The following is a 15,486-nucleotide window of genomic DNA, read 5'->3' on the forward strand; positions in this document are numbered from 1 at the left end:
AGGCTCCCACATAAGCTTCCCACATGGGAAGGAACTGGGGGTGGGGTGCTAGGATAAATCCCTTTTTCCTATTCCTTTATTATCTCCAATGCCCTTGAGTGCCTCTTCAGCTTCTTGGGAATGTAAATGCTTAACTCTATAAGGTCAAAAGACCATAGAACATTTTCAAAAAAATTAGATCACCAATTGAAGAAAAAAAATGTGTTGTTTTGATATTCTCTTCTAATATCAAGTTTAAGTCTTTCCCTCTCTCTTTCATTCTCTCTCCGACTTTCTCTCTCTCCCTTCTTTCCTCCTTGCCCTCCCTCTCTCCTTCCCCTCCCCTCTCCACTTCACCACACACAGAAACCCCTTTTCAAAGGGGCTTTTTTCCAACTCAGTGAAGTAAAGTCTTTGCCCCTTTGTGGGGAAGGCTCATTAACATTCTCACAGCAGCATCTCTTCAAGGATTTTACTTTTGTAACTCTGTGGTGAGGTCAAGAGGCCACAGTGGAGAGGTAAAAGGAAAAAAATGGTAAACGGGTGAGGGCGGAAGAAAGGCGAGGAGGGGAAAGAGCCCTTCCTTTCACAATAAGGGCAGCAAGAAGGAGGGAGAAAAAATAGAAAAAGATGAAGACAACCAAGACCCAAGAGAGAGACAAATGTGGACCCCCAAATTTGCCCATGGAGATTTCATAGACTCCTGAGAAAAGCAGAAGCTATTCCTTCCTCCTTGCTTTTCCTCAAAAAGACAGGTGAATGATGGAAACAGTGGGATGGGAGAGTGACAGGAGTCAAGCTATTCCACTGAGAAATTATAAACTTTCCTGGCCTCAATGTCGCCAATTCTCCTACAATCCCCTAGTTATAACTGCACCTGTCTGCCACAGGGAAGTTACCAGGATGAATGAAACAATGTCAGCAACAAGAATTCCAAGAATGGAACGAGAGGGAGCCACCCAGGGTCCTGACCCCAAAAGACTGGGAAAATAATGAAGATTCAGTGAACTTCAAAGCAAAGATCAGAGTGCTTCCCCAAACTCTCCAGATGTGGGTACCTGCCTCATTTATCACCCACAACCCAACTACCATCTGTTGTCTTCCTCTCCTTTTCTTAGTATTGCTAAACTAGCCAGGGTTCATGTAAGGGAAGAAATGAAGAGAACTTAGAGAACTATGAGTAAGCTTTGCTTTGCTTTTTTCTGAAGACAAAGTCAGCCATCAAATAAATTTATATCACTAAACTCCAAAAGAGAAAATAATTTCCACTTTCCCAATTAAAGGTGTTTCATATGTTCTCTCATCTCAGACAGAAGATTAAAAGGTAAATAGGGTTAATAGAAGGGAATACAGGCATTATAGCTAGAGGATAGAGCACATCTGGAATATTCATCCTATGCCCAGTATCACAGAATTACTCAAAATCAGGTAGGAACAGCACAGCCAGAAGTTAAAGAATAATAAATGAATCACCCTCAAGTGTACATTCTGAGCAGGAAAGACCTAGTTGATTGACAAATGATATATTTTCGAGACAGAAAAATTCTTAAAGGTCTGTTTCTTATCCAAAAGGAAATCCTTTTCCACAGAATCCTTTACAGTGGTTTTCAGCCTCTGTGTGAACATATTACAGAGGGCTCACAAATTCAATAGAGTCCATCACACTATTAGAAAGTTCTTTCATGTTGAACTGAAAATGTCTCTTTGTGGCTTCCACTCCGGAGTACCACGAAACTCATCTGCTTCATCTTCTCAGGGGCATTCCTTCAACCCTAGGAGCTGGACAGGGAGTGAGAGAGACAGAAGATCCACCGACCCCATTCCTATTTTAAATGAGATTCCTTAAGATGAGTCCCCTTTTTCCCCCCATGTTACTAGTGTGATGGCATGTTGCGTCTTTAGCAATCTAGAGAAAAGAATGCTAGACTACTATCCTCCGAACCTGGGTTCCAAGCCTGTCTCTGTACCGCAGAGCTGTGCAACCTTGAATAGGTTACCTAACCTCAACGAGCCTTTGGCTCATCTATAAATGGGATCATCTATAAATGGGAACAGTAAAATCCACTGGGTTAACCTCAGACTTGTAATACTCAAAATATGTTATGTGCATGAAAATATTCTGTAAATAATAAAGAGCTATACATATATTATTATAATGACTATCCATCTTCACTGAATCTTTTTGCCAAACTTTCATATCCCTATTTTCAACTAGAAGTAGTTGATTTCTTGGATTCACGATCAGGATATACCAAAAAGTTCTTATTTCAGCTTATACCCCAGAGGCAGTCACATTATCAAACAGGGGTCGGGGAGGTGGCGTGCAATTATGAAAGAACCAAAAAGCACTGTGAAGATCTTGGAAGAAGAGTTAGACAAGCAAGCGAAGGAAGGTCTCTGAGCAGACAGCACAGGAAGAGACCAGGAGCCCTCGCAGGGAGGAGAGGGTTAAATCCTTTCCTCTGCAGTACAAAAGAAAAGAGTGTGCGGAAAGATTAGGATTTTTGCTTTTACAATGGGAGCTGCAGAAGCGTAGGGAAGAAGCTGAAGAAAAAAAAGGGGGCGTCTCCCCTTTAAAGACTTGCAGAGATTGAGAGAGAAAGAGAGAGAGGGACAGGGAGTCAGAGAGTCTGTCTCTGGGAAAGGAGACCATCTCTGCTTCACAGTGATTGCACTGAGGGGAAAGCATCAGTTGGCTTCAGACCCAAGGGGGAGACCCGGGCAGGTCACCCTGGTTAAGACCAAGTGAGCGTTGCCCCTCCCTCTCCCTCTCTCTGACCGGGAATGTCTCGGCGAAAGCAGCGGAAACCCCAACAGTTAATCTCGGACTGCGAAGGTCCCAGCGCATCTGAGAACGGTGGGTGCCTGGGGAGGGGTGGGGGTGGGGGGCCTGAGTCCAAGCCTGTGTGGGTCAGGCCAGGGCAAGGGGAGGGCACCCGGGCCATGGGCGAAACCAGGAGGGGGAGGCTTGGTCATTTGGGGCTTGAACGAGTTGATATGTGAGGGGTAAGGAGATGACCTGTGCTGCGGAGAAGCCCTGCTTAGCTTTTCTCGGGATTGATTCTGTTTGTGTTTTCCTTGGTGTTTTTCTCTGGATGAAATGGAGTTTTCCAACTGGCTCTATCTCCCCACCCAAGAGTTTTCTCCCCAGGTCCCCCTTTGCTCACTGGTCTTTGTGCCGTTGCTAAGTAACGTCCTCAGACCTGAAGACTGTCTCTTAGGGGTGGGATTTCCCCCCCTTTGCTTTCTGGAGAGTTGGGTTGCAAGAGAATGAATTGGATAAACGCGAAGGTTCCCCTGAGGGAGAAGAGAAAAAAGTTTCTCATTGATGGGCTGAGCTGAGAGCGGATCAGAGCTCCCAGAGGGAGACAGCTAATATCGGTCAGAATGCAGCCTGGTTCAGGGTGTGTATCCCAGTCACCTGATGTAGATACTGGAGGATGTGATGATGATCTGGATGAGGGGCTGGTATTTATGCTTCAAGGGAGGCCAAGCTAAAAAAATATGTTAGTTAACATACTCTTACATCCCATAAATACATGTGTATCATTTTATGAGGATATTATAATTTGTTGTTTAAGCAGATTTCTTTTATGAGGGGAAATTTTTTTCCTGTATTCATATAAACATTCCAATGAGAGAAGGGCAGACAATAGTGCAACTGTGGTATTGAGAAATTACATTGCCCAACGTCTCAGAGGCAGAAGCTTGGTCAGGACAAAAACCTAAGTTTCCTGATGCTCAGAGGGCTCAGCGCGGGTGGTCCTCACTCCACTATATATTAGGATTCCTCAAGTTTGTTGGATTGTGAGTAGACTGTGGGTAGGATCTGCGAATCTGTATCTTGTGCAAGGGTCCTGGTAATTCTTAGGATCAAGGAAGTTTTGGGCACACTGGTCAGTGGTGTGGCTACATATATGCGCACCTGTGAAAGTCTGGAAGTACTGGCTCAGGGATCAATTATCTATTTAGCAACAGTTGGTGTACCCAACAATGTAGTGTAGGGTTAAGCGCAAGGGTTCTGAAGCCAGACTTAGGGGTTAAATTCTGGCACCACCGCTTAACTGTACCAAATTGAAATGAGTAAAACACTTAGAAAAGTACCTAGCCTAAGTAAGTACTTAATATGTGTGGGTATTGTTATTATCATGCTATTGTGAGTGCGGTGGCACTTCCTACAAGTTCTGGTATATGACCAAAGTTCAGGAACACTGGGTGAACTCCAGCCCAGCATTTCTTTATGAGATATGTGCTGTGAAAGAGTTCCAGGATAATGTATTTGTAGTGACTGAAACTTGCCTTTTCTACTTGTTGAAAAAAAAAGAAATAGACCTGAGGTCAAATCAGCACTCCATGGATTATGAAACAACCTTAACAGATTGTGTTTTAGGTAGAACACATCCTCCCCAACTTATTGCTTTGCTGGGATCCCACTGTGCCCATATTTAGAGGTTCTGTTGGTGGCATCCTTCCCTCCAGGGACACATTAACCCTGCTTAATGCTGCTACAGGCCGGATATTTCTTCCTTGTGCTCTACAGGAGACTTCCCCCAGAGCCTCAGAGTTGCCTCACAGTCCTGCCCCCCTGCTGGTTCACTGTGGAACAATGCTGAACCCTCTGAGGAATCCTCTCCTCTCCTTCCCACTTTTCCCAAGTCTGTTCACCCATTCCCCACACCACAGCTGAGGGAAAAATCTGTGAGGGAAAGGGTCAGCAGGAATCTTTAGCAATTACCCTGAATGAATTCTCAAACCCATTGAGCTATATCTCCCCCTTGGAGCTATAAATACGTAGAGGTATGGGGATGCTGACTATCCCCATTGAAAGAGTATAGGCTTGAACCCGATGGCAACAACAAATTGCAGTAGGAATTTGCCTTTGAGCCATAAAAGGCAGAAACATAAATGTAAGGAGCAAGAAAGCTGTAGTAACTTCTCTTAAGATCTGCCTTAAGAAAGCCTAAGCACTTCCTCATCAGGATTCCACTGAGAAGGAATGATCCTGGGCGACTTGTGTGACCTGGAGTGTCATTGGGTCTCATCTGTAAGATGAGTTTGCTATATTTGATCATATCTAAAATTCCTTCCTGCTTTTATAAGCTTAAACTTTTGCGTAGACAAGGTCTCTATTTGCTTATGTGATCTTCAGGCTCCTGACTTTTCACTCTACCCCAGAGACATTTGCTTGTTCTGCATGCCCTTAAATTAGGTAGGCAGGACTCTTATTTGGGGGAACACTGCATCCTTTGATATATCTGTGAAATTATGAGCATCAGCACACATTATTTAGTAGGCTAGGGTGCCACTAATATTTCCAGGAGTCTTTTGCCTTCTTTTAAGCAATGTTTATCATATGTGGGTAGGTTCCTGGGTAGCATAAATTGTTTGTACTTGACTACTAACTTTAAGGTTGGTGGCTCAAACCTACCTGCCCGCACTGCGGAAGAAAGGCCTGGTGATCTGCTTCTGTAAATATTACAGCCAAGAAAACTCTATGGAGCTATTCTACTCTGTAACACATGGGGTCGCCATAAGTCGGTATTGACTTAACAGCAATGAGGTTTTTTGGGAGGGGTTACCATATGTGGACAAGCAAATGCTGAGCTTTGTTGTACATTTTAAAAGGCTCATCTTTGCTGTGACCTAGGACATCACCAAGAAATGATCTGAAAAACCTGTTTTCCAGCCCTGTTTTTGCTTAGGTTCCCTGAGTAGATTTTTGGTAAATCTAACAGAATAGCTATTGCAAGTAAGTGATGAGCAGGAAATAGGCTATTTACTTAAAAACTCTGGAGAGAGGGAAAAATTTCTTTCTCCCCTACAGAGTCTAGAAATCTGGATTAAAGCACATAAGGGTTGTGACTGGGGAAAATGCAAACTAGTACATCTGGGAAACAAAGGAAATGATCAGAAACCCAGATATTTAGTGAGAAGAAGAAACCAGGACAACAGCCAAGCAGATCTAGAGGGAGAGAGGAGAGTCTTTTAAATGGAAGCTGGCAGACAGCGAGAGCACCAAAAAGGGAAAGAAGGCAAAAACAGAGTTTTGAGGGTTCTGTTCTCTTTACACCTCTCAGGCTATTGAGCCCTGGGCCACTCAGCCCTACGTATCCCTAGGTCAGAAAGAACACATTTCATAGTGGATAGAAATAATCCAGGCATGGTACAATTGGGGACTGTATAAAGGAGCAGAAAACCAGGTTTCCATTTCAACTCAGACTTTGAAGTTACGTGACCTTGGGCGAGTCCTTTTAACTCCTAGCGCTTCAGCTTTTGGCCTTTAAACAATAATGTTGTTGTTGTTGTTCTCATTAGGTGCTGTCAAGTCGGTTCCAACTCATAGGACCCTATGTACAACAGAATGAAACACTGCCCAGTCCTATGCCATCCTCACAATCATTATTATGCTTGAGCCCATTATTGCAGCCACTGTGTCAATCCATCTCATTGAGGGTCTTCCTCTTTTTCGCTGACCCTTTACTTTACCAAGCATGATGTCCTTCTCCAGACACTGGTTCCTCCTGATAATGTTAAACAATGATACTCATGGCTAATACTTACAGCACATTTACCATCGGCCAGGTACTATGCTAGGCCCTTTATGCACTTCCTCTCATTTATTCCTGCTAAGTCCCCTACTATTACCCCCATTTTAAAGATGAGAAATCCAAACCTTAGAGAGAAAAAGAAACTTTTTCAAGATTACACAAATTAGAAAGTGTTGGACTTTAACTCAAGTCTGTTTGATTCAAAGCTCTTAAACACTGTGCTCTATGAGAGAGTCAAAACTCTAATGTCCCTTCTAGCTCCAAGATGTTATAAATTGCATGTTAAGTGCTGCATCCTTTGATGCTAAAAAAATGTCCATAAAAAGATCTATTTATGTTTGATCTAAAAAAAAAAAAGCAAACCAAACTCATTGCCATGGAGTCAATTTGACTCATAGTGACCCTATAGGACAGAATAGAACTGCCCCATAGGGTTTCCAAGGAGCAGCTGGTGGATTCAAACTGCCAACCTTTTGGTTAGCAGCTGAGCTCTTAACCACTGAGCCACCAGGGCTCCATGGTTGATCTAAGATATTCCTATTATGGAAATTTTCTCACTTACCACCAGATCTACAAATCACTGTGCCTCTTTGTCTAGTGTGTGGTACAGGCCATAGGTGTGTAATAGATGTGAGTGGCAAAGGAGTAGTGTGTGCACTTAGGAGAAAGAAGTGGGGAAGAGAAGACGGGACATGCTCCCTCAGAAGCGGTCAGTAACAGCAGTTAAAGAATCAGTTCATAATTATGGAGCTACCAATACCTTAGGTCCAATGTTAATGAAAACCAAAAAAACCAAACCGGTTGCCCTCAAGTCAATTCCAACTCATAGCAACTCTATAGGACAGAGTAGAACTGTCCCATAGGGTTTCCAAGGAGCAGCTGGATGGATTTGAACTGCCAGCCTTTCGGTTAGCAGTCTGAGCTCTTAACAACCTGCACCATCAAGGCTCCAATGTTAATGGTAGGGTATATTAAGGCAGGTGCTTACATAGCATACTTTGTTTCCTTAATGGCTCCAGGATGCTTGAACTCTGCTACTTGTCTATGTAGAACAAAGCCTTTCATTCACAAATAGAAATATGGCTCAAGATGCACATGCTCTAGAAAAGACAATATAGTCTCTTAAATTCACTGTCAGATCAGATACAAACTATATCAAACTCTGTGGAGCACAGTTCTATCCTTTTCACAGGAAATGGATAGAAAAGAGCTAAAGTGTGGGTGTGGGCAAAGTAGAGAGTGATCCTGATAGGAAAATTTAACACTGCAAAGCTAACTTTGCCTTTGTCCCAGTTTTGCCTAGGTTTAGCCCAACTAAGATTTGTGAGGAGCAGACTAGAATGATTGATGGGAAGGGCGTTCCTCTGATACAGTGGTTCTCCACCTTGGCTGTACATTATAATAGCCTGTATATTAATAATATACTGATGCCTGGATCCCACCCTCAGGAATTCTGAACTAATTGGTCTGGGATATGGCCTGGACATTGCCATTTTTAAAAGCTCTTCAAGCAATTATAATGTGCAACAAAGTTTGAGAACCACTGTTTAAAATATACCACTGCACTCCACCCACCTATTTTTCTCTCTGTTCTCCCCAACCATTCTCTCTCAAGTCTAAAGCAGCAGTGTGGTGGGACACCAGGCTTGGAGGGGAAGCCACCTGGTGCCCTTTGTTCTAGTCATTTTCAGGTCTTTGTAAACATAGGTCTTGGCCCTATATCCATCCCAGACTTTGCATGTGACCCAGGATAGTTTACCTCACCTTATCTGCTATCCAGGGACACCATTACCAGCTTAGTTTATTCCTGTATTTGTGACTTCATTTGTGACTGCCTAGGAATCCTTCCTCCCTCAGCAAAGTGCTGAGAAATAGAGGGTTCCTCTTACAGGTGGCTGTTGATCCGTCACCTTTCACCAGGGACTAAATTTACCTTAAAGAAGAGTGCAGCTCAAATTACGCATCAGAAAGCAAGTTTCATTAAAGAGGAAGAAAGAGGACAGTGTTTCCCAGGAGAAGATGAAAAGAAAAGGATTTCTTTTCTTGTCGGAAGACTTTAACAAAACAGCAACTTGGTATCAAATGTTCAATGCTAATTAACAAATGCTCAGCAAAAAGCCTCCATCTGATTTCCTCTTCTTTACTGAGGCTAGAGAGCAAATGGCAGATAGGAGCCACACAGGGCCCTTTCTCTAGCGTCAGGGAAGCCACACAATGTTGATGTGCTTGAGAAAACACTGGCTAGGAGTCAAAAGCTGAATGCTTGGTTCACTGAATTATTGTGTGTACTTAGAAAAGTCACTTAACCTCCCCAAGCTTCGATTTCCTTATTTGTAAAAATAAACCCCATTGCAGTAACCTGTGATTTGCCATGGTTGAAATAGACCCTCCTCTCCTTCATTCTGTCAGGCCCAGAAGCACTGCAGCCCATCAGTTTCAGAGCCATGATTCACAATCTCAAGATCCTTATGATTATCTGAAGTTTTCGAACATAGTTCAGTTAAATGTTTTCAATTTAGAAAAACAGGCAAATTTATATTGAAGTGGAATGGATGTTGTACTAATATTTTAATTTGGTTGTTTCAGCTCCCCACCCCAAAAAAGACTCCCTGTTGGTATGGAGTCTTTAAGTGGTGTACAAATGTAAATGGTTAACATGCTCGGCTGCTAACTGTAAGGCTGGAAGTTCGAGTCCATCCAGAGATGCCTTGGAAGAAAGGCCTGGTGACCTACTTCTGAAAAATCAGCCACTGAAAACTCTATGGAGCATAGTTCTATTATGACACACATGGGGTCACCATGAGTCAGAATTAACTCTATGGAAACATTTTTATCCTTGATATATGCCAATGATATTAGCCAGCATCTTATCTCAGAAATTAATAAGATTAATAAGCAACCTGAACAACATCTAATTTTAGTATCTATTTCAGGATGAATTACTATTTTGCTATTGACAATGTAAATTATCTAATTGATAATATTTGAGGCTTCCCCAAAATTTGAAAAGTCCCGTAAACCCGTTGCCATGGAGTCGATTCCGACTCATAGTGACCCTATAGGACAGAGTAGAACTACCCATAGAGTTTCCAAGGAGCTCCTGGTAGATTTGAACTGCCAGCCTTTTGTTTAGCAGCCATAGCTCTTAACCACTACAGCACCAGGGTTTCCAAAAGTCCCATATGTACATACTAATTTTACTTGTCAAAAGCTTTTCAGTTTTTTGTCCGCACTATATTTCTCCGAGGAAAATGGAGCAGCTACAATAGCACCATTTTACAAAAAGGGAAATGGTGGCATAGAGGTGGTGTGACTAGCCACCATGTCTCAATTTACCAGCCAGGCAAGAACTGGATGAGAGTCAAACAACTTGGGTTTACTGTTACCCAAGCAAACCACAAAACCAAGGATTCTGTGGTCGCTTCCTGCAAGTAAGATAAACTATTTTAGTAAGTGGGCACCCATAAACACTCACTCCAAGGTATGAAAGAAATGCAGAGTACCTGGTCCAGGAAGCATTTTACACCTTCTTATCCTGTCTCTGAATAGGAGGCTGCCTCTGTAGTGATGAGCCAGTGTTAGTTGTTTCTAGACATTAAAACCACGTTGGGGCTGAAAGGGGCTTTAAATATGGAGAGGCTGCCTGGTAGCTCCCGCTGCATTTTTCCAATTGTTTCAAGAGTCCCTCTCCCTCCAGGTTAGAGCTAGGGAGGACTCTGTAGGCCTCTTCAAGCTAACATCTCCGCAAACCGAACTGTCCTTAATAATGACAGTGTGCAAAGGAAGGAGAATGGGAGGAGGGGGGTAAAGAAAAAGGTACTAAATAGGAGATGGCGTCATAAATAAGCATGAACTCTATAAATTAGGTGTTGGCCGGATGATCTGTGGAGTAATTTGCATTCAGCTATTATTCTGTGGGAGGAGGGCGGGGAGTGAAGGGGCTTAGCGTTCTGCAGAGAGGAGTCCTGCAATGACTTCCTTGGAAATTCTACCTTGCAGCCCTCCCACCCTGAGAAACTGTGTGTGTGTCTGTGTGTCTGTGTGTGTGTGTGTGTGTGTCTGTGTGTGTGTCTGTGTGTGTGTCTGTGTGTGTGTGTGTGTGTGTGTGTGTGTGTGTACACATGTGGAGGGGATGGGGGTAGGGTTGGACTAGAGGTCACGTGACCAAAACCTGGAGTATTTTGGGGGTTAGTTGTGTGTGTGTGTTGGTGTGGTGTGGATGTTCTGGGTACCCACCCCCCTCCGGCCCTCAGACCTCTGAGGAGATCAGACCACCCTCTCTGGAGTCCACGTTTTCCAGGCTCAAACGGATCCTTTATCCAAAGAAAAACAGAGAAGCCTAACGCCTTGCTCTATTGAGCAGGGCTGCTGTTCCCTACTGTGCCCCCTTGAGCTTGCTGGAGGGTAGGGGGCAGGAATGGGCAAAGCTATCTGGGGAAGGGGGCGAAGCTTGCAGAGGGCAAGAAAAGGTAGACCCTACGAGGCCCCAGAGCACGTGTTACTGAACATCCGAAAACCCTCCTACGCTCTGGACTGGCGCCCCTAAACCCCCCACCGAGCTCCCCACTCCCTCTTCCTCCAGTCCCCGCCTCCCTCTCCAGCAGCTCCTCCCCGCACGCTCCCCTCCCCAGCAGCTCCTCCCTCATCTCCCCTCTCCCAGCTTTCTCGCTCCAGCTCCTCCCCTCCTCTGGCTCCTCGCTCCCCTCCCCCTCCTCTGCTGCTCCCTGCCCCCGCCGCCGCCGATCTCCATCTCCGCAGTCTGGGCCGCTGGGTGTAGAGACTGCTGCAGCCCCGGCGGCTACCACCGCCTCCCCCAATCCCAGTCCCCATTGTCTCCTACCCCACTGGCCCTCCACCTCCCCACAACCATGGCGCACGAAGCCGGGAGGAGCTCTCGTTTAGGGGGGCCCTGCGGGGAGCCGGCGGAGCTCGGAGGTGCGGTAGGGCCGGGCCCGGGCAGGGGTGATGGGGGAGGGGAGGCGCGGGGGAAGGACTTTCGGTGGACGGCATAAAATGCACGATTCTCTGCATAGGGCGCCATCCGCACACCCGTCCCTTGCACTCGCCGTTGGCCCTGGGCGGAGGGGGGCCGGGCGAGGGACGGGGGTAGCGTGCGCCTGCCCCGCCCCCCCATGTTGGGGTGTCGCTTGCAGAAGCGGGTCTGGCCTGAGCTCCAGCCATCTGCATGGTCCTATGAGCTCGTCTCCCCACCCCCAAATGGCCGTTGCTGGGCTTGTTGTTAATGAGAGCCTCTGTAGACCATCTCAGCCGCACCACCCATGCTCTCTCCCCTTGTCTTCTCCCCAGGTGATGCTAGCGAGGAGGACCACCCCCAAGTCTGTGCCAAGTGCTGCGCACAATTTACTGACCCAGCTGAATTCCTCGCCCACCAGAACGCATGCTCTACTAACCCCCCTGTAATGGTGATAATTGGGGGCCACGAAAACCCCAACAACTCTTCTTCCTCCACTGAACCCCGGCCCGAGGGCCACAGTAGTCCCCAGGTCATGGACTCGGAGCACAGAAGTCCGTCGGATTCTGGGTCCTCCGTGCCCACGGATCCCACCTGGGGCTCGGAGCGGAGAGGAGAGGAGTCTGCGGGGCACTTCCTGGTCGCTGCCACAGGTACAGCAGCCGGGGGAGGTGGGGGCCTAATCTTGGCCAGTCCCAAACTGGGTGCAACCCCATTACCTCCGGAGTCGACCTCTGCGCCCCCTCCTCCCCCACCTCCTCCTCCACCCCCAGGTGTTGGCAGTGGCCACTTGAACATCCCTCTGATCCTGGAAGAGCTTCGGGTGTTGCAGCAGCGGCAAATCCATCAGATGCAGATGACGGAGCAAATCTGCCGGCAGGTGCTGCTGCTCGGCTCCTTAGGCCAAACAGTCGGTGCCCCTGCCAGTCCCTCAGACCTACCTGGAACAGGGACCACGTCCTCCACCAAACCCCTCTTACCCCTCTTCAGCCCCATCAAGCCAGTCCAAACTGGCAAGACACTGGCACCTTCCTCCTCCTCCTCCTCCTCCTCCTCAGGGGTAGAAACTCCCAAGCAGGCTTTTTTCCACCTCTACCACCCACTGGGGACACAACACCCCTTCTCTGCTGGAGGAGTTGGGCGAAGCCACAAGCCCACCCCTACCCCCTCTCCAGCCCTGCCAGGCAACACAGACCAGCTGATTGCCTCACCTCACCTGGCGTTCCCAGGCACCACAGGACTGCTGGCAGCACAGTGTCTTGGCACAGCCCGTGGCCTTGAGGCCGCTGCCTCCCCAGGGCTCCTGAAGCCAAAGAACGGAAGTGAGCTGGGCTATGCGGAAGTTATGGGTCCCTTGGAGAAGCCAGGTGGACGGCATAAATGCCGCTTCTGCGCCAAAGTGTTTGGCAGTGATAGCGCCCTGCAGATCCACCTGCGCTCCCACACAGGTGAGAGGCCTTACAAGTGCAATGTTTGTGGCAACCGCTTTACCACCCGCGGCAACCTCAAAGTGCACTTCCACAGGCACCGGGAGAAGTACCCACACGTGCAGATGAACCCACACCCGGTGCCAGAGCACCTAGACTACGTCATCACCAGCAGCGGTCTGCCCTATGGTATGTCCGTGCCACCAGAGAAGGCTGAGGAGGAGGCCACGCCAGGTGGAGCTGTTGAACGCAAGCCTCTGGTGGCCTCTGCCACAGCACTCAGTGCCACAGAGAGCTTGACACTGCTCTCCACCAGTGCAGGCACAGCCACAGCTTCTGGGCTCCCTGCTTTTAATAAGTTTGTCTTCATGAAAGCAGTGGAACCGAAGAGTAAAGTTGATGAAAACACTCCTCCAGGGAGTGAGGGCTCAGCCATCACCAGTGTGGCAGAAAGTGGCACAGCAACCCGCATGCAACTAAGTAAGCTGGTGACTTCCATACCCAGCTGGGCACTGCTTACCAACCATTTCAAGTCCACTGGCAGCTTTCCCTTCCCCTATGTGCTAGAGCCCTTAGGGTCTTTGCCCTCTGAGACATCGAAGCTGCAGCAACTGGTAGAAAAGATTGATCGTCAAGGAGCTGTGGCAGTGGCCTCTACTGCCTCAGGAGCCCCCACCACCTCTGCCCCTGCAGTTTCATCCTCAGCCTCATCTGGACCTAACCAGTGTGTCATCTGCCTCCGAGTGCTGAGCTGTCCTCGGGCTCTACGCTTGCATTATGGTCAACATGGAGGTGAGCGACCCTTCAAATGCAAAGTGTGTGGCAGAGCCTTCTCCACTCGGGGCAATCTGCGTGCACATTTCGTGGGCCACAAGGCTAGTCCAGCTGCCCGGGCCCAGAACTCCTGCCCTATCTGCCAGAAGAAGTTCACCAATGCCGTCACTCTGCAGCAGCATGTCCGCATGCACCTGGGGGGCCAGATCCCCAATGGTGGTACCACACTCTCTGAAGGTGGGGGAGCTGCCCAGGAGAATGGTTCAGAGCAATCTGCAGGCTCTGGGGCAAGGAGCTTCCCCCAGCAACAATCCCAGCAGCCATCCCCAGAAGAGGAGTTGTCTGATGAGGAGGAGGAGGAGGAGGAAGAAGAGGATGATGTGACAGATGAAGATTCCCTGGCAGGGAGAGGCTCAGAGAGTGGAGGTGAAAAAGCAGTATCAGTACGAGGCGATTCGGAAGAGGCATCTGGGGCAGAGGAAGAAGTGGGAACAGTGGTAACAGCTGGGAAGGAGATAGATAGTAATGAGAAAGCCACTCGACAGTCTTCTCTGCCACCACCACCACCTGATAGCCAGGATCAACCACAACCAATGGAGCAGGGAAGCAGTGATGTTGCAGGAGGCACAGAAGAGGGGGGCAAACCAGAGAGGAGCTCAAGCCCAATGTCAGCACTCACCCCAGAAGGGGAAGGCACCAGCACCACCTTGGTGGAGGGGCTGGGCATGCAGGAAGCGATAAGAAAAGAACCAGGTGAGAACAGCAGCAGAAAGGCCTGTGAAGTGTGTGGCCAGACCTTTCCCACCCAGGTAGCTCTGGAGGAGCATCAGAAGACCCATCCCAAAGAGGGGCCGCTCTTCACCTGTATTTTCTGCAAGCAGGGCTTTCTCGAGCGGGCTACCCTCAAGAAGCATATGCTGCTGGCTCACCACCAGGTACAGCCCTTTGCCCACCACAGCCCTCAGAATATTGCTACTCTTTCCTTGGTCCCAGGCTGTTCACCCTCCATCACTTCCCCAGGGCTCTCCCCCTTTCCCCGGAAAGATGACCCCACTATCCCATGAACCTGTTTTTCAGGATCTGTTGGCCCTGACCCAGAGAGCAGAAACTGAGAGCTCCAGAGAAGGACCTCCAAGATTTATGAGCCCTTATTTGTCCTTTTCTCTGAGTTCTTACATGGTATGTCCCTAGTGACTTTTCTCTAGTCCCTGAGCTTAGAGATGTTGTACTCACAGGGGAGATGGCCCCCTGAGGAACTTTTCTCCTCTCTTCATTGTTTGTACCTGAGGAAAATATTCTCTATAGCTCTCACATTCCCAAGGGCAACTCTCTCCAACTTCCCTGGGGTGACCTTTTCTCCATTCTCCTCCCTTCCTCTTCCTTTCCCAGGTGCACCTGAGCACCCCCATTTGTAATTGTAGTCCAGCCCGAAGGGGCTGGCAGCTGTCCCTGGAGGGCCCAATGCCACTCCTCTCTGATGACCAGGTCAACCTGCAGGACTTCGTGTCCCAGGACATTCTTGCCCAGCTGGTGGTGGTGGGTTCCCTGTCTTTCTGGAACCAGTACACGGCTTTCCTGTCAAGTGGTGTGCCCGCCAAGCCCTGGAGTTCCAGCTCCTCCTCCACTATTGCACGCCTGGCACCACCAGTGCTGTTTGGCCCAAGAACTGTGGCTGCGAAGGTGCTTCCAGCAACGGCATCCAGAGAGGCCAAGGAGAAGACAGCCCCCCTCCTTTTTTGGCCTCCTGCATCCAAGGCAGTGCCTGAAAACCCCATCACAGAAGTAG

At 48.0% G+C, this 15,486-nt stretch overlaps 1 protein-coding gene across 1 annotated transcript; it reads left to right on the forward strand.

Moving 5' to 3' along the window:
- The first annotated feature begins 2,763 nt into the window (after positions 1-2,763).
- Positions 2,764-14,764, forward strand: SALL2 (spalt like transcription factor 2). The gene is made up of 2 exons (XM_004389978.2): positions 2,764-2,836; positions 11,835-14,764. Exons 1-2 carry the CDS (start codon positions 2,764-2,766, stop codon positions 14,762-14,764), a joined length of 3,003 nt encoding a protein of 1,000 aa, XP_004390035.1.
- Positions 14,765-15,486: the final 722 nt, after the last annotated feature.

This window comes from Trichechus manatus, unplaced genomic scaffold (assembly GCF_000243295.1).
Source record: "Trichechus manatus latirostris isolate Lorelei unplaced genomic scaffold, TriManLat1.0 scaffold00273, whole genome shotgun sequence".
NCBI lineage: Eukaryota > Metazoa > Chordata > Mammalia > Sirenia > Trichechidae > Trichechus > Trichechus manatus.

Bases quoted from the DNA above. Each gene is read 5' to 3' on its own strand.
- SALL2 (XM_004389978.2), top strand. From the start codon at position 2,764: ATGTCTCGGCGAAAGCAGCGGAAACCCCAACAGTTAATCTCGGACTGC. The intron at 2,837-11,834 runs GTGGGTGCCTGG...TCTTCTCCCCAG, and splicing joins TCCCAGCGCATCTGAGAACG to GTGATGCTAGCGAGGAGGAC.